The 25338-nt window shown below is 36.5% G+C and overlaps 1 protein-coding gene across 1 annotated transcript in view; it reads right to left on the reverse strand.

Annotated features, from left to right (window-relative positions):
• LOC150081532 (midasin) overlaps positions 1 to 25338 on the reverse strand; it is a 1449634-nt gene that overhangs the window by 1304043 nt on the left and 120253 nt on the right. The window contains exon 9 of the mRNA XM_090380238.1: positions 11614 to 11728. Coding sequence (XP_090236364.1) covers positions 11614 to 11728 — 115 coding nt within the window. The remainder of the gene's footprint in view (positions 1 to 11613; positions 11729 to 25338) is intronic.

Consider the following 25338-nt stretch of genomic DNA (forward strand, 5'->3'; position numbering starts at 1 on the left):
TGTTTAACTTTTGTTCTGTGGAAAGTAATGGGGGCATTGATTAAAAAAGCACTGCAGGCTCGTCGAGACAAGGCTTCAGTTATAGTTCAAGACATAGCATGGGTTTGTTAAAGGGAAGTCTTATCTGACCAATTTGATTGGATACAATGATGTGGTCACAAAGGAAATGGATGCAAAGAATAATTTTTATATTACATACCTGGATCTTAGGAAGGCTTTTGATACTGTTGTGCATGGAAGACTGCTGCACAAATTGGCATCAGAGGCAAACTGTTGCTATGGATCGAGGAACAGAGAGTGGTAATCAATACACACTACTCTTCGTGGAGTAATGTTATTAGTGGATTTCCCCCGGGCTCAGCGTTGGGTCCATTGCTCTTTTCTGTATTTATTAATGATATTGATGATGGTATATTAGGCTTAATGTATAAGTTTGCAGACAATACGAAGGTCGGCAGGGTTGTTAATGGCACTAATGACAGTACACTACTGCAACAGGTTCTAGAAAAGTTGAGCAGATGGGCTGAGAGGAGGCAACTGATGTTTAACATTGCCAAATGTAAAGTACTGCATCTGGGTAGCAGTAAACCCAGAGTAACGTATCAACTGTGTGGCACTGAGGGTGGTAGAGAATGAAAAGGACCTGGGGGTAATTGTGCAGTCTGATATGAAGTTTTCTGAGTAGTGCAGAGGGTCTGCAAGAGTAGCGCATGGTGTCTTGTCAATGACACACAGGAATTTTTCTGTATATCACTGAGGTGATTATCCCCTTGTATAAGGCAATGGTCATGCCACACCTTGAGTGTGGCATGACCATTATGACCATACAGGTCTAGAGGCCTCATTTGAGGAAGGATGTAGAGCTGCTGGAACGAGTACAGAGAAGGGCAACAAGATTAGTGAAAGGAACAAAGGGTTGATCTAACGAAGAAAGGCTTAAGTTTTGCAAATTACAGTGTCTGGAGACTAGGCACCTGGGAGGTGATCTGATTGAAGTGTATAATGCCTTGAATAGTTTGAGCAAGCTCAATGCTGATGGGATTCTTCCTCTTTCCCAGATTAATCGCCCGAGGGACCATAAATCCAAATCGAAAGACAGTTTAGAATAGATGTACAAAAGTTTGCCTTTAGCCAGCTGGTGGTTGATTGCTGGAACAAACTTCCATCTGTCATTGTAGTTGATGGGTGAAATGGGAAGGGGGTTTTTTTTTTTTTTTTTTTTTGGCTAATGCTGTCTAAGCTTCCTTTCTTGCATCATATGCCTCTGCTAATGCTAAACTAACCGTGATTTATTCAAAGTAACTTCCTCCTGCATCCACACACTATAATAGTTTAATTTCGTTGATTTTGAGTTGACCATATTGGTCTTAATATATTGGTTTTTAATTTAAGTTAAGACTGATGTATTGAATGAGAATTGGTTGCATATGGATAAAAATCCGGGTGGCAACTGAGATGGAAGCTCACTCAAATGAAATGAAATGAAATGCATCCACACACTACATGCAATGATTACAAAGTGACTGAAACAACTGGTGAAAGATCATGGTATATTGTTCAATGTTCTCATCACAGCTCTTTGAATGAGAGATGGGGATCAACATCAAAAAAACAGTTGCACCGGGATAAGACTTGTGAATATGGTTGGTGTGACAGTTTGCAGACATTTTTGCCAGCCAAACACATCTGCATAATGTAACTTTAAAAATACCCTGCACTTAATGTCCAAATATGCAGATGATACTAAAGTTGGCAGGGTGGTTCATGACAGTAATGACACTATGCTACTGAAACAGGATCTAGAAAAGTTGGCCAGATGGGATGGCAAACATTAATTGAAGTTTAACATTGATAAATGCAAAGTACTGCATATGGTAGCAGTAATCCCACAGTAATGTACCAACTGCATGGCACTACACTCAGGATAGTGAAAAACGAGAGGTGGGGGTAAATGTAGTCAGATTTGAAGTTCTTTGAGCAATGTAGACAGGCAGACAGGACAGCTCATAGAGTTTTGTCAATGATGTATGGCAGCATTTCTCAAACTGTGTTCTGCGGAACACTAGTGTCTTGTCACTAGTGTTCCATGAAAAACTGTAATTAATAATTAAAAAAATAATAATGAATTTTGCATATTTGTAGCATACACCACTTTTTTATCGTAATTTTTTTTTTTGGTTATTAATATGTACTGCTATAGACTAATAATCAAATAGATCACAGAACACTTTATTTTGGCAGGCTTTGCATAGAAAAGTATGCTTGAAAAAAGGAACTTTAAAATGAGAAGCAAAGTACTTCAAGTAGTGCAACTGTGGTCGATGAAAATGAACACAATATTGTCACACTTAAAAAGAATGAACAATCGCAGCCTCCTTTTGTTCCCCAAAATTGGATACTACACTGGTGTGCAAAACTTAAAGACCAACACTATTTCTAAAGGTTACAACCACAAAATCTCTACTTAAGGTAATCTTTACTGATGAGAGTAGATTCAGTCTCAGCAGCGATACTGGACACCAGCTAATCTGGAGAGAGGTTGGCACATGGTATCATCCCGCAAACATCATTGAAAGGGATCGATATGGCGGTCGAGGTGTTCTTGTCTAGGGAGACTTTATCTTGGATAGACGTACACAGCTAAAAGACTAAAAGGTTAAAAGTAGCCGCAGGGAGAGGAAGGTGATTCTTGCACTACATCTATTAGAATAAACAGCAGCCTGGAGCAAGGGGTGCTGAGGGTTTCAGGGACTGGTGGCAGTCATCATGAAACAGACGGGTATACGGGATGTTTTAGGGTAACTAAGAATAGGTACATGTATACCAATGCTAGAAGTATAGTAAATAAATTTTATGAACTTGAAGTGTTGGCCAAGACATCAAAGGCAGATATTTTTTTTTTGGTTTATCAGAGATGTAGTGTCACACAGATATTAGGAATGCGGAATTGGAATTTGGGGAGTACAATGTGTACAGAGAGGATAGACAGGATAGGAAGGGAAGAGGGGTTATGATGTTAATTAAGAAAAACATAAAATCAAAAGTAGTACATCCAGTTGATATAGATGGGCAGTGCACTGTTGAGTCAGTTTGATGTGACATAAGCACTGCTGCAAAAGCAAAAAAAGCAGGAGTGTATTATAGGCCTAATGAAGTGAATGAGTACAATGAACCATCGTAGAGAGAAATAGAGTGGACTAGTAAATCAGAATGTCTTATAATGGGGGATTTTAACTTCCCAGATATTGACTGGAACTTGTGGGTTGGTCACTCATACACCAGTAAGACTTTTGTAAATTTATTGGATGATTGTTTTCTGCAGCAGTATGTTCGAGATGCAACCAGAAAGGGTAATACTCTTGATCTGGTTATCAGCAGTGATCATTCGTGTATTAAAATTTGCAGATAAAGGAACCACTAGGTGGCAATGATTACAGTATACTGATGTGGGATTTACTTAAAGATATAATTACCATAAGGGGTAGTAAAGGAAAGGGTTTTTGCTTCCGTAAAGGTGACTACAGTGGTCACAGACAGTTTTTAAATTCTGTACAGTGAGATTAACTGTTGATGTTACCAACAGCAAATTCTAGGAGGGAAGAATTCAAGGAATTAATCGTGGAAGCTACTAAACGTTTCATACCTATTAAGAAATATTGTTTAAGGTTTAGGCCTAAATGGTTGTCAAATGAACTAATGAGACTCGTGGAAGAGAAGAAAAATGCATGGAATGCATATAAATTATAAGGTGACACAATAGCCTATGGCAGATATAAGCTAGTCTTAATCAAGTCACAAAGGAGGTTAGGCAGGCGAAGGCAGATGAGAAATCTTTGGCAAAGGATGCAAAGAAAAACAGCAAGGATTTCTTTACTTACATAAACTCCAAAAGGAATGTGATGAATCAGATTGGTCCATTTGATATCGATGGTTCAGCTGTTGATGATTCTGCTCAGAGAGCAAACAAACTGAATGAGTATTTTGCATCGACATTCACACGAGGAGTTATTAAGGTTTGAAAATGCAAGAAGGTTATAAAATTGTACCAGAGTGCTTAATGATTTTGTAATAACTGAGAGCAAAGTGGAGGAGAAATTGTTGAAGTTAAACATAAGAAAGGCACCTAGGGTGTATGGGATCTATCCAATTATATTAAAGGAGGCAGCAAAGGAAGTAAGCAAACCCTTAGCTATAATTATGAGAGCATCCTTGGACTCAGAGGAGGTCCCCACGAACTGGAGATGTGCAAATGTATCCCCAATTCACAAAGGGGGATCAAAGGGTGACACGAGTAATTACAGACCAGTTAGTTTCACTTCTGTTCCAGGTAAAATAATGGAGTCACTGTTTAAAGATGCATTGCACGATCATCTAGACAAGACTGCAGCTATAATTCAGACACAGCATGGGTTCGTTAAGGGAAAATCTTGTCTGACAAATTTGACTGGATATTATGATGTGGTTAGAAAGAAACTGGATGCAAAAAATAATTTTGATATCATATACTTGGATTTCAGAAAAAGTTTTTGACTGTTGTGCAGAGAAGCCTAGTGTGAAAATTGGAGCAGAATGGTATTAAGGGTAAGTTGCTACAATGGATAAAAGGATGGTTGAGCAGGAGAAGATAGAGGGTGGTAATCACTGGGCGCTGCTCGTCGAATGTTATTAGTGGAGTCCAACAGGGTTCGGTGTTGGGTCCACTGTTGTTCTGTATATTTATCAACGATACTGATGAAGGTATATCAGACTTAGTGTCGGAGTTTGCAAATCATACAAAGGTTGGTAGGGTTGTTAATGACAGTAATGCCAGTGTGCTAATGCAACAGGATCTGGGAAATTTGGGAAGATGGGCTGAGAAGTGGCAACTGAAGTTTAACATTGACAAATGCAAAGTACTGCATATGGGTAGAAGAAACCCGAGAGGAACGTACCAACTGTGTGGTTCTACACTTAGGGTGGTAGAAAATGAAAAAGACCTGGGAGTAATTGTGCCGTCAGATATGAAGTTTTCTGAGCAATGCAGACATGCTTCCAGAGCAGGTCATAGGGTATTAGGACATTATACAGAAATTTTGCTAGCAGGAATAGGAGGTGATTGTCCCTATGTATAAGGCAATGGTCAGGCTATGCCTTGAGTATTGCATACTGGTCTGGAGGCCTCATTTTAGGAAGGATGTAGATTTGTTTGAGCGTGTACAGAGAAGGGCAACAAGATTGGTGAGGGGAATGAACGGATTCTCTTACTAAGAGAGGGTTAAGTTCTGCAAATTGCAGTGGCCGGAGACCAGGCACCTGTGAGGTGATCTGATTTAGGTGTATAAGGCTTGAATGGGCTGAACAGCATGCTGAATTCTGATGGGCTTCTTCCACTTGATCAGATTACGAACCTAAGGGGGCATAAATTCAAATTGAGGAATGACAGCTGTAGAAAAAATATGCGGAAATTTGCCTTTAACCAGTGGGGGGTTAATTGCTGGAACAAACTTCCATCTGTCGTTGTGGAAGTTGATAGGTTAAATAAATTTAAGGAGGACCTGGACAAACAGTTAGAGGGAATGGTTGTGTGATTTTTTTTTTTTTTTTTTTGGCTGATGCTACATAAGCTCATACACTTGCTTTCTTGTATCAAATGCCATGACTACTAATACTATTACTAACTCTAGACACTGGAAGGTGGTACTGTAACCGGTGCACACGATTGTACTGAGGTAATCCTTCCCCATGTGCATCTGTTCCGAGTTGCCATTGGCCTCAAGTTTGTGTTCATGGATGATTACACCACATCCCATCGCTCTGCAGCTGTTGATATGCTTTTGGAAAGTGAGGACATTGTTCGTATGGATTGGCCTGCCCGTTTCCCCTGATCTAAATCCCATCAAATACATAGGGGATGCTGTAGGGAGACGCCTAGCGGCGTGTCCACACCCACCAGAAAATGTTCACCAGCTGGAGATGATGCTGACAGAGGAATGGACAATGTTACTGCAACAACTTATCAACAACATTGTTGTAAGTATGGACAAACAGTGCAAAGCCCACATCAACATTAGGGGCGGCCATATCTCCTACTGAGGACCACCTCTTCCCTTTGTTCCATCTTTGGCAGTGATGCATCTGTATCATGGTAACCAGTGGCTATGTTGCCATTTTTTAATAAAGTCCCTCTGTACCGTTTTGTTTCTATTGTTGTACCGGTGTTGTTTCCTTCATCATTTCTGTACTTCACAAGTAGGGCTTACAATACCGGTCAATTCTTAATACCGGTATTTCAGTATTTTTAATATATGGAACCGGGATACCAGTATTCCAAAAACAAACGTTTTTCTCAATAAATTTTGATGACAATTAGGTGCAATAAAGTAAGGAAAAAAACAAGTAGTGTAATTACTTGAATTAATGTTTTAAATAAACTTTTATTGCAATAATTAATATTCTGAAAAAAAAAATCATTAAAATACAGTTATTCTAAAAACAAAAAAATACATATTGTTACTGCAAAGTTTAGTTATGTTTAAGCATTCGCACTGCCTGTCCAAATAAAGTGAGCTCTTAAGAAATATAAGCAATCAATAGTTTTTTTTTTTTTTTTTGATTTGGTAGTTGTTGGCGCATCGGCTTCTGTGGCCATATTGCACCTCCCAAGGTTTTTGCAGTACTTTGATCCAAGCCCGAGGCAGGAATCGAACCCGCGACCTTTGGGTTGCCGGGCAGGTACTTTACCCACTCGGCTAGCCCAGTCGGCTGCAATCAATAGTATGATCGTTTAAAATGGATCTAATTTTGGTACATACAGTATTTGATTAGTAGCAGAAAATGCCCTTTTGAATTCTATTCTGGTACTATTGTACTGAGATAACAGTAGACGATCTCAGTCCATATTTTCTAGGCTTTGAATTTTTTTAGCAAAAATAGTTAAGAATTTCATTAATTTCCGACTCAAGTTCATCTTTTAAAATCTCATTGGAGTCGGGCAATTTCTTGTTTTGGAAAGTATTTGCGGAACATTGATGTTCTGTTCCATGTTGGTCTTCCATGGTTGAATTATGTTCATCAATTTCTGAAGGAGAAAGACGTTTTATTAAGTAAAGTATAATTTTCACTATAGTATCTTTACTGAGTCTGGGAGAGAACAAAGAGTGGGGATAAGGAATAAAGAAGAGAGCAACGAGTTCAGTTAAGGAATTCTTCATATATATAAATGCAAAGAACAGAAGGACAAATGAGATTGGACTATTATGCAATGGACGTGGGACAGTATTAGATAACATAGCTGAATTTACAGATGAACTCAACAGTTACTTTGCATCAATATTTATATAAAAAAAACCTTTGTGTCAATGAGATATTATGGAAGTGAAGTTGAAAAAAATGTAATTAATGATGTTGAAATTTCAAATGATTATTTAATTAGAACTTTCACACCTACAGGTGAGTAAGGCTCCTGTGGTTGATGGCATGTACCCTATAATCTTAAAGGTGGTGGCAAGTGAGTGCACTGAATCATTAAGGCTAGTTATGGGAGCATCACTGGACTCAGGAGAGATTCCGCTGGTTTTGTACAAATTGGAACATAAAGGCAGAACTGGGAGTCTAACTTCAGTAGTAGGGACAATCATGGAGGCAATGATCAAGGGTGGAATTCAGGATCATTTAGATGGAAATGGAATTCGGTAGAATACACAGCATGGTTTTGTAAAGGGAAAATCATGTTTAACAAATCTGGTTAGCCATTTTGACATGTCACTCGTGAGCTGGATTTAGGGAATAATTTCGACATTGTTTACTTGGATTTCAGCAAAGCATTTGACTCAGTCCCACATGAATGGTTACTTTATAAGCTGGAGCAGGCTGGAATCATTGGGAAAATCCTTAGATGGATAGCATGATGGCTTGAGGGCACCTGGCAGAGGGTTGTGTTAAATGGTTATTCCTCAGATTGGGTTATCGTAAGAAGTGGGGTTCCCCAAGGATCAGTATTGGGACCACTGTTGTTTTTGATTATCTTAAATGACATCTATGAAGGGATGGAGGGCATCAGGTCTACACTTGCAGATGATGCAAAGATTAGTAGAGTAGTTAATAATCGCCGTCAAGCACAGCTTCTTCAGAGTGACCTAGATAGACTTCTGGGATGGTCAGAAAAGTGGCAGCTATGCTTTAATTCAGCAAAATGCAAGGTCTTACACCTGGGGAGCAGCAACCCCAAAATAACTTATACACTTGGTATTTTTTGTATAAATACCGGTATTTTAATACCGAAAAAAAAAAAAAAAAAAAAAAAAAGAAAAAAAAAACAGGGATTCCAGTATTGTAAGCCCTACTCATGAGGTTCCATTGGTATGCTTTTCCCATATCCAGGCTACTCATATGAGAAGCTACAGGTGAAAACCTCACTGGTCCTTAAATTTTGCACACCAGTGCATGATGTGGTCACAAAGTAACTGGGGCGCCTCCATAGCCAGGAGCAGCAGTGCGTAGCACACGCTTCTTGATTAGACCAGGGTTCGAGCCCGTGACCACCAAATATGGAGGATGCGGAAAGGTCAGGGAATGACCACCACATATCCCCAGAGCAATATGGCCTTAGTTACTAATGCTCCTAAAAACCAAACAACAACAACAACCCAAGGATCAGTTCTGAGACCACTTTTGTTTCTGATTTTCATAAAGGACATCGGCGATGGGATAGAAGGTTTGATGTAAAAATTTTGCAGGCAAGATAAAGATATTGTACAGTAGTTAATGATCAATATCAAGCAGCACTCTTTCAGGATGATTTGAACAGGCTGCAAAAATTACCAGAAAAGTGGCAACTATGTTTGTGGCAACAAGACCTTGCAGCAAAATGCAAGGTCTTACTTGGTAATAGCAACGTCAAAATAAATTACACACTTGGTGGGGTTGGTTCACCTAATCTAACCATATCTTTCTTACCACACTTTGGCTGTTATTCAGCTAACTCTGTACCCATACATGGGTGTGGTCTAATTTTGCTATTCTCATTTCCTTGATCTCAGAGAAGGAAATAATTCTGATAGGTTGCAGACCACCACAGCCAAGTGGCCAGATGTGAGGGTGCATCCCCGCTTAACACTGATAATTCATTCCCGGAAAAACAGTGCTAAATGAATCAGCACTAAGCGAGCGCCATATTCCCGTAATGTAACATATGTATTTGTGAGTCATGGTCTATACCACCGCGACTCAGAAATAATAAACAGTAGAGAAACGATGCCAAATATCGGTCAAAATATTTAATGTTTAAAAGTCTGTACATATAAAATATTCTCCATTACATATGTATATAATTATGTGGTAACTACGTTACGTATCAAAATTAAACTTAAAATGCATTAAAATCATGAATTTATTAATCCGATGGCCTTGGGTTGTTGAGTTTTTGTATCTTTGGTCGATTTTGAGTTGTACTTTGTCCCTCTTCCTGGTAAACTAAAAGGGGTTTTACTTTAAATTCTCCCACAGCAATAAAGTCAACCGATCCTTCGCCGCTTTGAAGCCTGGCATGTTTTTTCTTCTTTCGATATGAAACTTCTTTTAGGCATTCGTTTCCAAAAAATGTCCTGTTTCATCTATGTTAAAAACTTGTTGAGAAGTATAACACCTCTCTTCAATAATTTTAAGTTCTTTTTTGAAAGTTTCAGCTCCTTCTTGATCTGCACTTACAGCTTCTCCCTGAATTTTAAATCTATCAAACCAGCCCTTACAAATAAAATTGGTTCCACAATTTTTTTTTTTTTTTTTAAGGTGAGCTTTCTTCAGATCATCATATAGGGCTAATCGCTTTTTATTTAATAATATTTAACTTAATGGAATTGTGCGTTGGATATTACTTCAATAAAATCATTTCAATTATAACAGCCACCCTAGCCATAACTAATTTAGTTGTTTGCAGTGGAACAGCTGTCTTTCCCGCTGCTAAAATCAATTCTTTATTTTTTATAATTGTTCTTACAGTTGAATCTGCCAGTCCTAAATGATTGCACACATCTACTTGTCATTGAACGGAATCGATTCGCTTCAAAACGTATAATTTAATTTTCAAATTCAGTTTTTTCTTACCTTGGTAGGCTTCGTACGGCGTTCAGATGTTGTCGCTTTTTAATTCTTATCCGCCATTATTCATCTTCGAAAATGTAACTGCATTGCATTAATTATTATACAATGTTCGAGCAAATATTACAAGCAATATGCTTGATCATTTTTTAAACGTTGATCTTGGAACTAAGTAACAAGCGACCATACTGCAATTAAATTAGCGCGGAAGAAAATTTCACAAGTCGGCGTGGGAAACTTTTTAATGCTGTTTTCTATTCATTTTCAAGCTATCGACTACATCAGATGAAACATTTTCGTTAAACAAGCCAAAATTTTAATCTGTACGCTGGTAAAAGAGCATTATAGTGAGTTGTTACAGTGTTAGAGTGAGATATGGGTTGTAATATAAGAACAGTGTTATAGCGAATCAGCGTAGAGCGAACCATGTTATAAAAAGGGCCTGCTGTAATATAATAATCCAAAATTATAAACAGAAAATTTATTATTTTATTTTTTGCTCTTGAAATGAAATTAAAATCATTTGAAACAAGAGAAATGTAGTTATCTGAAATTTTTCTACTTTTTTTTAACCTATAATTTCAATTAAAGAAACACATTTTTATTACAAAATTTTAAGAAGCAAACTACAACGCGAATATAATAAAAACACAATTTGCTTATTGTAGTAATTTATGTCATAGATGATTTGTAATCCTTTTTTTTACCGTTGAGTTTTTAAGCATTATATAAGTGTGGTTGTTATTATACAATGATATGGATGAATGATACTGTTTTCATAACCACACTGAAATACAACCACACTTATTAATGCATAAAAACTTCATAATGAAAAAAAGGACTACAAATTGACTATTACATAAATTACTGCAAATGAAAATGTATGCACCAATCAATTCACACACATTTTATTCTTTTTTGGAAAGTTTTTCATACATCATATGAACACTAGACGCTATGTGGCACAGAAATTTACCCAGTCTGCTTGGCTTTTTTCAGATCTCAAACTTCTTAATTTTTTTGATACACCAAGTACTTAAAATTTTTTTTTGTATAGTCCCTCAATTTAACTTTCCCATACACAGAAATTTCCTCCATGCAGTTTGATGAACTATGCAATAAATTCTTTTAATATTTTAACACCAATTCACAAAACAAGAAACAAAACACAGATAGTGTTAATTATATACTGTTTTCATAACCACACTGTTTTGTTTGCAAATAAAACTGTCAATCTGCTATAAACTAATGCATATAGTTTTAGAAGTGACAATTTCACTAAAAATTCAATGTGAATATTCTCTCATTAATACTTTCTCTTGCTCACTTTTTATATAGAAGCTGAACTGCTTTTAAAATTGGTTATACAAAAAAGGAGAGAGAGGGGGAAAAAAAAAAAAAAACATGACTACTAGAAACACCCTCAGTCCCAAATGTTTTGGATAAGTGGGATTCTACTATATTCATCATCATAAATACATGCAATGTTAAAACAGCAATTGCCTTAACTAATATTTCAACAATTATACGAATAAATACCTGCATTAATTCTGTTTCTGATAAGGGATCAACTGTGATTTTCCTCCATAACTTATTCAACATATCTGCATTGTTACGAGACTCAGAGTGTACTGTTCCACAACTTGCAATAAGTCTAAAAAATTAAGGTAAAATAAATCTACCAGATTCCATTAAAAAAAAAAATTTATTATTTTGTGTGTGCTTAACATGCATACAAAAAAACAGAATCCTACAAGCCATTAGCCAGTAATAATTATTTTGTCAAAGTGCAAAATGTTAATTTGCTAACACTGAAGATAAAGACTGTTTATCAATGGTATGTCATTATGTTAGAGAAATACACAAGTAAATTTAGAGCACTAAACTTCATGCTACAAGAGCTAAAAAAACATTACTTACATAGCAATGAGCAAATTAGGTTTGCTCATCTGCATATATAAACAGGCCTACGCCCTATTTATACAATAATGTTAGGAAAAAAAAAATATATATATATATATATATATTTAAATAACAATAAATAATAACCAATGCTGTTATTTTAGCACTAGTACTAAGAAGGCAAAACAATGCAAGAAGGCAAGACTAATGTAGTACCTGCCATAAAAGAATAAAAAATAAATAATAATGATAATACACTATTCTTATTAAAAATTTAAAAAATGCGATAATATAAAATCGCTTACTAGTTTTATAATTTTTCTACTTCCAATTATTTATCTAAGTCTCGCAAAATCTACATAAGCTACTTGCTTCTGCAAGTACAGGTAGTAACTTGTTCCAACAGATGATTACCCTTTGACCAAAGGTAAAATTTTCCTACAACCAATCTATAATTATCTTTCCTTAATTTGAATTTATATCCCCTTGTTGCGTTATCCTAAAAAGAGAAAATAAGTCTCCATCATTAAGTTTGTTCAATATGCCTTAAACACTTCAATCAGATCCCCAAGCAGCGATAACGCAAACTTTGAAGCTTACAGAAACATGGTCTTTTCCTTTATCAGTGTTCTCCCCAGGACCTATTAAATGGGCACACCACTCAGTGAATTTAACTGATTGCCCGGCTAAAATTTAAGCGATTCTTGTGGTATCGTATGGTACTGCTCACTGATCTCGATCAATATTACTATGTGATCGAGGTCAATGCAACAGGAGCATATATTGTTAAATTATGCAATTAATTTTTACTCTGGATTGCTTAAGTCACATTTATAAATAACAGAAAGTTTTATAATATTGCAAAGTATTACACTTCCTCACCCGGCTACTTCATAATGCCACCCGGCTGGCAAAATTTTCTGGGGAGAACGCTGTTTATGAATATCTCTTTACATACACAACTAGTCATTTTGCTCCTTTGCACCCTTTCAAGTAAATTGATATCTTTTCTCAAATTAGGTGGTTGCAAATGAGACCTAACATATAAGCAAGATGGAGTATGACCAGTGATTAATATCAATGGTTCACAAACTGATGCCACAGCAGCTTAGGATGCTGCAAACTGTCTGAAAATGTATTTATGGATTCGATAAACGCATAAACTTATTTTAAAACAATGAGTAGAGAGAACTGTGTAACTGAATTTCCATTCTGAGAAAGTTGCCTCAGTTGAGAGATGAACTCCATGGAATTTAACCCACCAGCCTCTTCAACTTGAATACTGGTCATTGAGTTAACCATCATTCTACTGTACAAGGAATTCTATTATTACCTTGTTTATACTCTGGCACAACAACCAGGTCAGAGGAGTTCACAATAAATCATGAATAGAATCATTAACTATCAGCAGACATGCGAGCTTGAATCAAAATACACTCAAAGAACATATGCTACTGTCCACACAACTATGTCAGGCCTAATTTTGGGCTTCTTTTACAATACAACTTAGTGGAGCAACTCATTTCTAGTGCACCAAATCTGCATTTATAAATTTGGTGACCTACACCACACTCCCTAAGTTATGGTCCTGTTTAAAAGGGTGCCAGAAATCATAGTACATAATTTTAGGGTGCAGTCTGCTGAAAAAGTGTGAGAACCACTGAATTACAACCTCTTTATATCTACTTGCAAAATTGTTGCATATCACTGACAGACCCCTATACACTGCACTTACTGCTTTAGTAAACTGTCAAGAGGCCTTTAATGTCAGATTTATATCACACTGTATTACAATGCCAAGATCTTTTTCATTTTCAATAGTGCTGAGTGCATTACCTGAGTTCGTAATTTGATTCTAGTTAACTGTTACCCAAATGCAGAACCTTGCATTTACTAACATTAAAGTTTAAATCCCATTTTATTGAACAGTTAATAAAATGACTGAATCTTGTTCCAGCAGTGTTCCCTGGTACTTGTTAACAGCTGTGCCCACGCAAATTATGTCAAAATTTGCAGTTTTACAGCAAATTTTACATGAAATCTATAATAGTATCACCAATATCATTAATGAAACTTAGTAAAAGGACCCTGATACAGAACCACGATGTAATCTAACACTAGACCATTCAGAGCATTAAACAGCAATGGCCCGAGGCATCCCTATAGTGGGCCAATACTGTTTTCCAATTCCTTTTCTTTTTAGCATTTACATATGCAAAAAACTCATTACCTATTTCCCCAGACCTCTTTGTTGAAACCATTTCAAAATCTTTCTTAGTCCATCTCACTCTCTCAGTAACATAATTACAAACAACTTTGTGAATTCCATATTGAACAATGTGTCAATAATCTGCATACCCATTCAGCCTTCTTTTCCAATATCAATTTCACCAATGCTTTGGCCACCTTTTAAAGATTCCATACTGTGTCATAACTTTTAAAAAGTACAAACAATATGTAATGCTAAAAATTATTTCTGAAACATTTTGCATTTAGCATATTTATTTCTAAGGAATTTGAGTCGCTACTACAAAATTGAACTCAAATGACCATTTATAACTACTTTTGTCTCTACCACTTTAACTATAGCAGCAACTTGCTCCAAATCATACAACACTTTACTGACCTTTAATTATATGATGTCAAAGTTATTGTTTACAAACAGTTTCTTTGTGAAGCAATGCAATTCATCTCTTTCCTTTTAGTATTCACATAAGCAAAAAAAATCCTTGCTAGTTTTCTTTGCATGCACACAGTGACTAATCATAATGGCCATGCACAATCTCCCTTCAATAAAGACATGCAGTGATTGCCTTACAGTTCCAAAAGTATCAAGATGATCTTGCGATAATTCTTTAGCTATTAATTTCATTTTCACTAGAACAGAAACCAATTACAGGTATGTAATTACTCACTTCAACTTTTGAATCACCATTGTGAATAGGAGACATTTGCAATCTCCTAAATTTGTTCAAAAATTTAGAGTATCCTTGGATCCAGGGACTTCCCTGAAATCCAAGGATGCCCTCAGCATTATAGCTAGAAGTTCAATTGCCTCGTTTACCATTTATTTTAATAAAACTAATAGATTGCATTAACGTCAGATGCCTTATTCATTTTTATCTGTGACAGTATCTTCCAGCTTCTTTTCAGTCATAATATAATTATTAAACTCCCAAACAGTATTGAATAAACTGTTTGCTAATCCCATCACTAAAAATTTCTACATGTGTAAATGTATAGGCAAAATGTACATTCAACTTGCCAACAGCTCAGCAACTTGTAGAAAATCATCAGTTTGCCATTAATATCGTGTGGACCAATGTGATTCATCTCACTCTTTCTTAACATAAGAAAAAATTCCTTATTAATTTTCTTTGCACTATTAGCCAAAGACTTCTCAAAATCTGCCTCTGCATGCCAAAAATCCTAAATAACCTTCATAAACTAATTTATACTTTACACTGTAATAGGATACTGTGTTCCCTGACAATTTATTATCATCCCACGGATTTTTCTTCTCTGCTACTTAACTCATTCAGTTCATCTTACATCCATTTTTATCTAACCCTTGAACAGCATCTTTTACATAGTATGAAAAGCTAAGTACTTTCTATAATTACCTCCATAAACACCTCTCATTTAACATTTGCATTTTTTTTTTTTTTACTAACAATAAGCTGGTCCAACTAAGAAAAGAATTAAAAAACTGTCACCTTTGGAAAACAAAATCCCTTCCTTTTACCCTTGATAACAATTATTTCTTTAAATAATTACCACATCAGTACACTGAGATCACTGGCACCTGTGGTTCCTTTACTACAAGATTCTTAATACATGATGAAATTTGACCTCAGGGGCTCACATATGGTGAGTATGGGCTTGGCACACCTAGGGTCCTGAGCTGGATATCACCATTCTTCTCTTTCTTTGTGATTCCCTTCTACTTTTGACTCTCTCTCTCTCTCTCTCTCAGGGTAACCTCAGGAATTTTTTTTTTTTTTTTTTTTTTTGTTTCGTGCAGCATAAGCCTCAGGCTTCCTTGCACCATATAGCTAATAATAACAATAACTGTTGTATATAACCTGTCTCTCTCTCTTTCTCTCTCACGACGGCATAGAATGTTTCTCAACATTTTTTGTAATATATCCATCAAAACAGTTAAAAAAAAGAAAAAAGAACAAACCATCATTTTATTATATTTATAGACATAGGAGAATTAATTTTTTCTCAAATTTTCATAACCAGGGGGGGGGGAGAGGGAACTTATCCATTATTATGCAGGCTGTATCATAACATGTGGCAGAACATTTCTGAATTTGTTAAGATGGTAAACTAACAAATCCAGAAATACTGGATTTGTTAGTTTAAAATTTAAATATTTAATTTTATTAATAAAAATTTTAATAAAAATTTAAAAATATTTACAATTTAAATATAAATTTACAATAAAAAAAAAAAGTTCATGTAAACATAGGTCTGATTTAACCTTGTTTCAGGAAATGCTCAAAATGACCACCATGCACTTGAATATAAGTCTGCAAACACCTCATTATAGACCTCCTCATCTGCTCAAAAGTTCCAGGCATCTGTTAGATTTGGCATTCTGGTCTGATGGGTCTACCACCATCTGAAACTCGTTTTTTAAATGAACCAGTTTCTGCAAGGTGTTCAATTCTCTGAAAGGTTTTATTTGCCACATGATGATTAGGGGAATTTTCTGCATACAGATGTCTTGTCTTGCCTTGGTTGCACTGCACTAGCAAGTCCATACATGAGATTATCACAGCAGATGCAGAGTAAATGTTAATAACAAGCTCCAAATGTAGTACCTTTTTCAGGAGAACTAACTGAAATCACCCAAAGTCCACTACAGGATCTTGTTTACATAACAACAGCTAGACCTTCTATGAGACTTGAGCATTATTTGTAAACAGTTGAATGGAGCCAGCTATGTTAACTCAGTTTGTAGAAAGAATTGCTGGAACACAAAAATGGCCATAACTTGGAAACAAGGACACTGGTACTAAAAGCTGCCATCTATCAAATACAGAAATGTTCTACTACGAGCCAAGTCAGCTGCCAAACCACGACTTCCAACAAATATCTAATAAGTAAAATTCCCCATTGAAGGGCATTCTAATTTTCTGGTCCACTCTATTTGCTTGTATAGTTGTTCATTAGTTGTCATTACACTCATCACAGTCATTTGGCCTAAAACATACTCCATTTGTCATTAATATTTTCCCAGTTCTTATGTCAAAATAGGCTGACTCAATAGTATACTAGTTACCCACGTCTACAAGTTGTATCCATGCATTTCTTAATCAAAAGTGTAATCCCCCCATCATGTCTGCTTTTTCTCCACACAATCTACTCACTTCTTCAAATAGGCCTCTGGGGTTGGGTATACTCATACTATGATTTTTAGTGTTTTCCACCAACCATGGAATAAAACGAAAGACAAAAAACCCAAATTTTTTTAAAATATTTAATATTTACAATAAATTATTTACAAACAAAATATTACTGATAGTAATTTTAAAATAAAACAACTGTGATATACAGGATAATAATAAAATGCCGAATTTAAAATGCAATAAAATATACCGGGTTAAAAGCGCTAAAATACTAACTGAAACTTTCAAAGGCTTCTGCCTTCTTTCTCAACAGTGTAATTTCTGTTCTGCGGTGCATCATTAAATACCAGCAGGTTCACGGTGCATCTCATGTGAACGTGTACTGTTCCCGTCAGAACCGGAAGTGGCTCGGGAGCGTTTCAGGCAAAAACGTTCATCCCCTCCAAGGATTACCGCCTCAAAGAGGGGATGAATGCATGTGCCCCTATCTCTATTTATATTTTTCTCAGTAGAACTAATTCGCAAGCTCTCGAGCCACTTGCGGTCCCAAAATCTATGCGCCCGATCAGTGATGACCGCTTCATCTGGGCAGATTTGATGTTGCTTCTCCCAGAAATGTTCAGCTACGGCGGATTTGCCATAGTCTGCATTTCTTATCGCATTTGTGTGCTCCCCCAGACGATCTTTGAGATGCTGTTTTGTTTCTCCCACATAACACTCCCCACATTCCGGGCATTTAATACTGTATACAACCCCACTTATATTTTCATTTAAGCTATGGGGTCCTTCACCTGTGACACGATTGTGTGCAGCTTCCTGCCTGGGAGCTGCACACAACGTGTCTGGTAATTCCTTAATACGCGAGCTAAACGCTCGGATAAACCCGGATAGTAGGGAATGTATGCGGTGGCTATTGGCGTGAAGGACTCACTTCTACTCTGCCCTCCACTAATGTATTTCTCTATGATCTTCCGGGGGTAGCCACACTTCAAAAGATCCGCCGTAACACGTGAGGGCATTGAGAGAGCAGCTAGTAAGTTACCTGTGTGCATGGCCAATGAAATCCGTGTGAAAACAGCAGCTATTTTAAGTCAAGCCTAGAAAGTTCCCTCGAATCTTAATACAAAGCAAAGATTAGCACTAGAAAGTCTTAAGCAGGACGATAATGTTGTGGTCCTACCAGCTGATAAAGGTAGAGCAACGGTGGTTTTGGATAAAGAAGCATATGTAAGCAAAGCATTAGATTTGTTAAATGATCGCACAACCTATATGATTATTCATAAGAATCCCCTGTCGAATCTGGAACGACAAGTTAATAAGATGGTGCAATGTTGGATGAAATCCAATAAGATTTCAAAGGAGCGGTATTGGGCATTACATGCCACAGGAAGCCAGATACCGAGATTTTACGGTTTGCCAAAAATACATAAAGTGGGTGTGCCACTCAGACCAATAGTCTCATTTATTGGCAGCCCCACGTATGCATTATCTGGTTTCCTAGCCAAACTACTGTCACCATTAGTTGGACTCTCTGAACATAGTATCAGAGACAGTAAAGAATTTGTACAATTCATAAGAGGACAACGTATAGAAGAAAACGAGGTTATGATATCCTTTGATGTAACATTGTCGTTTACCTGCATCCCAATTGACCATGGGATACATTGTGCGTACATGGCTTTAGAAAGAGACACCACCTTGAATAATAGGACGCAACTAAACTTAGAGGACATATGTAAAGGAATAGAGTTATGTCTTTCGACTACTACCATGGTGTTTAATAACACCATGTACAAGCAGGTTAACGGTACAGCTATGGGCTCCCCCATCAGTGCCATCATAGCTAATTTAGCGATGGAGGAGCTCGAGTCCAGACTATTTAACACTACAGTTCTCCCTATGCGTCCGTGGAAAAGGTATGTTGATGATACGTTTTCAGTTATTCGGGAAGGGAGTGAGGATGATACGTTGAATTTTCTTAATAGCTTCTCCCCGTTCATACAATTCACCTCTGAGGTAGAGGAAGGAGGGGTTTTGCCGTTCCTGGATGTGCTGATTTGTAGAGAAGGCCAGCATTTGAAAACAAAAGTATTTAGAAAATCTATGTGCAGGGGCCAATATTCACACTACAACTCAGCGCAGACTAATTATCAACAGGAACAGTGTAGTAAGAGCATTAGTGGATAGGGCAAAATCCCATTGTAGTACCTCAGAGGATAGAAACTTGGAGTATGAACGTGTTACGGCGGATCTTTTGAAGTGTGGCTACCCCCGGAAGATCATAGAGAAATACATTAGTGGAGGGCAGAGTAGAAGTGAGTCCTTCACGCCAATAGCCACCGCATACATTCCCTACTATCCAGGTTTATCCGAGCGTTTAGCTTGCGTATTAAGAAATTACCAGACACGTTGTGTGCAGCTCCCAGGCAGGAAGCTGCACACAATCGTGTCACAGGTGAAGGACCCTGTCTTAAATGAAAATATAAGTGGGGTCGTATACAGTATTAAATGCCCGGAATGTGGGGAGTGTTATGTGGGAGAAACAAAACAGCATCTCAAAGATCGTCTGGGGGAGCACACAAATGCGATAAGAAATGCAGACTATGGCAAATCCGCCGTAGCTGAACATTTCTGGGAGAAGCAACATCAAATCTCCCCAGATGAAGCGGTCATCACTGATCGGGTGCATAGATTTTGGGACCGCAAGTGGCTCGAGAGCTTGCAAATTAGTTCTACTGAGAAAAATATAAATAGAGATAGGGGCACACGCATTCATCCCCTCTTTGAGGCGGTAATCCTTGGACGGGATGAACGTTTTTGCCTGAAACGCTCCCGAGCCACTTCCGGTTCTGACGGGAACAGTACACGTTAGCATGAGATGCACCGTGAACCTGCTGGTATTTAATGATGCACCGCAGAACAGAAATTACACTGTTGAGAAAGAAGGCAGAAGCCTTTGAAAGCTTCAGTTAGTATTTTAGCGCTTTTAACCCAGTATATTTTATTGCATTTTAAATTCGGCATTTTATTATTATCCTGTATATCACAGTTGTTTTATTTTAAAATTACTATCAGTAATATTTTGTTTGTAAATAATTTATTGTAAATATTAAATATTTTTAAAAAATTTGGGTTTTTCGTCTTTCGTTTTATTCCATGGTTGGTGGAAAACACTAAAAATCATAGTATAATCTACTCACTGTATTCACTATGTTCAAATTCTGCAGCCTCTATATCAGAGTGACACCATGTTTCTGATATTCCTATATCATTAATTGATGACTTAACCCAATAATCCAATTCCATCGAATTTCCATACGTAAAAATGCATCATACTTTCATAGTTCCTATGTTAAAATAGGCTGACTCAATATTATACTGGTAACCAATATCTAAGGGTTGTATCCATGCGTTTCGTAATCAAAAGCATAATTCCTTCCACCCCCTCCTATCATGTCAGCCCTTTCTGTACACAATCAACTCGCTGTATTAAAATTCAGTGTATTAATACTCACTGTATTAAAATTCAGCAGCCTCTATATCAGAGTGACACCATGTTTCTGATATTCCCATAATGCTAGCATCTGATGACTTGACATTTGATAACCAATACTCCAATTGCATTAAACTTCCGCATGTGAAAACACAATACTTTATTACCTGTCAGGCAGAATTTTGAGCTTGGATTAAATTTCAACAACATATACACTTCATTTAAGATACAGCCACAGGATTGTATACTATACTTTCAAAAAACTAGGATTTTTTTGCCTGTAGCTTTCTCTTTGGATCATCTGTTACAAGCCACAAACTGATGACTGCTTCAAGGAAAATACCTTTGCAGACTTTGGTCTCTTTAGAAATACCGAGTTTATAATATTAAATGGTATTCTCCCTAGACTCAGCTATCAAGAACATTTTCAAAGTTTCATTAAAGATATATAAGTTCCACCCACACCACCACCACCCAGCTAAATATTCTCACTCAGTATTACTATAAGGAATTGTTAAAATGCCAAGCATGATAAAAAATAATTTGTTATATTTCAAGTTTCCTTCAACACTTGTCAGTTCTGCAACCAAGGCCCACTGTATATCAATTCTTTCTTCATTCATAATAGCATTTGATAGGTTTACTCACACTATTAGAAAAAAGGACTTGGGCATAAAGAAACGTATATAGGAGATTTCTGTTAAGGACTGACAAGCACGAGAATTAAAATCAAAATTTTAATGATTTATATTTTAGTCATATATAATCTTTTATATTTTATAGACAGTGGAGAGACAGCCAGGAGGGTGGAAGACCTTATCTCTGAGAATTGGGGGGGGGAGGTATCTGCACAGCCACTTTTGAGTGCTCTGCATTGCTGAACACTATTGGAGTGAGAAATATAACCCCTATCCTTGATGCAATGTTCAAGTATTGAATACAGCACCAAGGATAAGGAAGCTAACTGCTCAAGTGATTTTTGCCAGCACTTTAGGTACTTCATATTTCTACTGTAGGACCTTAAGAACCACATTAGAGTAACCCGCATCCACCCTATTACAGAGTCTAACATTTTGCAATGCAATAAGTGTTGACATGTGCCTTCCATATATCATTCCAAATTGCTAGTGTTTGGTATCTGATTAACCACTCCTTTCTCTCTCTTTTTTTTTTTTTTTTTTTTTTTTGTTGTTGTTGTTAGATATTATCACACCAGTCATTCCTGGCCTATGACAATCTTATATCACACAAAGCCTCTGCTTTTTTAACATTTTTTTATTCATTGATCTTATCAGTTTCATCTTTGGTTTATTTATACAAAGAAATCTTTCTAAAGCATACACACTGGTTCAGAAAAATACAGAAATATCCATTTTTCACAGGACAGAGTAACCAGTTTCAATTATTTAAAAAACTTCAATTTGCCATAACTGGTTTCTCAGAAATTTTTTTTTTTTTTTTAATTATTATTGATTACACTGTACTGTTTTTTTTTTTTTTTTTAGGTAAAAATTAAATAAAAATTGCTTTGTTTAGAGTATTTCATTTTCATTATGGATAACTAGCTTTAGTCCATATTCATTGTTTTTGTCACAGAGAATTCTTTTAATAAAATAGTATCCTCCCCCCCCCTCAAAAAAAAAGAGGTGAGAACTACCTTTTAAAAATTTCTGCAAACAGAAAGAAATCTTGTTTCTTAAGAAATTAGCATGCAATCAAAGTAGTGCACAGGAAAATTTTAACCACTATTCCATGTGGAAAAACCTGCACACACAAACTTCAATAAAACCTTCACATGTAGCTACTTAAACAGCTGCCAATTCTCAATGCTGCATGGTAAAAGAAAACTGTCACGGTCAATCAGTCAAAAAGCTGAAAGTAACAGCTTTAATGACAAAGTAAACAAGAAACACATAGTGTTTCTTTCAAATTACAGTATATATTCATGGACACAGAAAATCCCCAGGAGATACCAATTAAAAATTACCTATGCAGTCCACTGGTAGAGTGCTAATTTTTTTTTTCCCCTTTGAAAGAAATGTATTACAACTGTATTCACACTATTTTATGCACACTACAAACTGAATACAGATTATACATGATAATAGTATTAATATTTAGTATCAACAGTGGCAAATGATGGAAAAAAAAGTGAACTTATACACAGCACCAGTGGATAAAAAAAAACCTTCCCATACCACCTATCCATCCACTCCAGTAGTTTGTCTAGTTCTTCCTTGAATTTATTCAAACTAACCACTTTCACAACAGATGGAAGTCTGTTCCAATAATCAACTACCCCATGTCTACCCTGCAATCATCCATCCTCAATTTGAAATCACACTGCCTTATGTGTGGGTAATCTGAGCAAGAGGGAAAATGCCATCAGCACTGAGCTTGCTCAATCCATTTGAAGCCTTAATATCAATCAGATCACCTTGCAGGTGCCTAATGAAGAACTAGAGCCTTTCTAAGCAAAACCACTCTTTTGTTCCCCTCAATAATCATGCTGCTCTTCTTTGCACCTGTTCCAGCAAATACACCTCCTTCCTAAAATGAAGTCTCCAGACCTGTATACAGTACTCAAATTTTGACCTAAACATTGCCTTTATACATTGGGATAATCATCTCCTCATCACTGCTAGCAAAATTCCTTATATCATTGACTGTATACCCCATAAGCTGTGCAAGAAGCCTGTCTACACTGCTCAGATAACTTCAGATCTGACTGCACAATTATCCCCAGGTCTTTTAATTTTCCACTACCCTGAGGCAGTACCATGAATTTGTCGATGTTAAATTTCAATTGCCACTTCTCAACCAATCTGCCTAATTTTTCTAGATCTTGTAGTAGCAGCATACCTTGATTACTGCCATTAATCACCCTATCAACCTTTGCATTATCTGCAAAAATAGACATTAAGCCAGATATACTTCATCAATAAGTATAGAAAACAACAATGGGCCTGCACAGAACCCTGGAGTATCCCAATAATAAAATTAGTCCACAAAGAGCAGGGATAAAATTAGTCCAGTGATAACAACTCTCTGTCTTCTCACTGTTCCAAATTTGTATAGCAGTCTTTTATGTGCAATGGTATCAAAATCTTTCCAGAAATCCAGGTACATGACATCAAAATTATTTTTTGCATTCAGTTCCTTGGTTACTACATCAAAGCATCCAATCAAATTGGCCAGACAAGATGGTCCCTTAATGAATACAAGCTATAACTGCAATATATCCGCACTCTATCTAGATGGTACTACATTACAGTAAACCCCCGCTATTCGCGGGGGTTACGTTCCTGAGAAATGTCGCGAATACCGAAAACGCGAATACTGAGTTATGGCTCCCATAGTAATAAAGGGGTTCCGTTCCAAAGTATGAAATATATAAGAAAAACTAGTCTAAAATTTTGTCTATGTATGTATTATATGTACCTTCGTAATATGACTATGTACATAGACAGTACATAGTGAAATGCAAGCATATGGCATCGAAATGAAAATAAGAAACAATTTAATATTAAATTGTAATATTTATTAGAAATTTCAAACAAATCTTTCAAACTAGCGCCTTTGCTTGCTAGCAAAAAAAAACATCACGCCAGTGCTATCACCAGTTTAGCTAAAGTGTTGATAAAGGAGTTTTGGCTTTTCGCGAATGATGAGTGAACTTAACGGAATTTTATTTTGAGTTCGGTCTTCTATCCACAGATTTAAAGCTTTTTCAATTTTTTATAATTTAACATCACGAGTTACAGAGCAAATTTTTGAAACAATTAGCGCGTTTTCACGGACACTACGGCGGATTTTTCTTCCGATTTCTTGATTGATCGTACCGTTGACTCGTTGATTTTATAATGTTTTGCCACTGAGGAGACACTTTCACCATTAGAAATTTTGTCTAATAACTCAATTTTATTCGCTAATGTCATCACCTTCTTTGATATTTTCACATTTCTCTTTTTATTCGTAGCCATATTTTTGTAGGGGTTAGAAAGAACTTGTCCACAATAAAGTCACTTTCTTCGTTAATACACTCGAAAAAGTTTGTTTTACACTGCAAAACGGTAGATTTATCATTTTTGTAAGCATATCAATTTATAAATTGATAAATTTATTCAATTTATAAACATATAAATTAAAAGCAAACGACGAAACCTTCCATGACAAGCGCATAACACATACTGAACAAGGATTAGCGAGAAACATCCACGCTCGCGATTTTGTCACCCCTCTCCCCCCACCCACTGAGCGCTGTTTTGACCGGGAAAGATAATTTTAGCCACGCCCATGTTTTTTATGGCGGAAAATATTCACGGCGCTTTAAAATTCACATTTTTTAAGGTTTCATTTTATATTAAATCGGCGATCGCGAATACAGATACCGCGAATAGCGGGGGTTTACTGTACTTCTTTAACACGACTCCATTATTTTCCCCAAAACAAACAGAAGATAAGTTAACAGGTCTGTAATTACTCATATCACCCTTTGATCGCCTTTGT

Source organism: Mastigoproctus giganteus, chromosome 8 (genome assembly GCF_048544385.1).
Source record: "Mastigoproctus giganteus isolate SK-2022 chromosome 8, ASM4854438v1, whole genome shotgun sequence".
NCBI lineage: Eukaryota > Metazoa > Arthropoda > Arachnida > Uropygi > Thelyphonidae > Mastigoproctus > Mastigoproctus giganteus.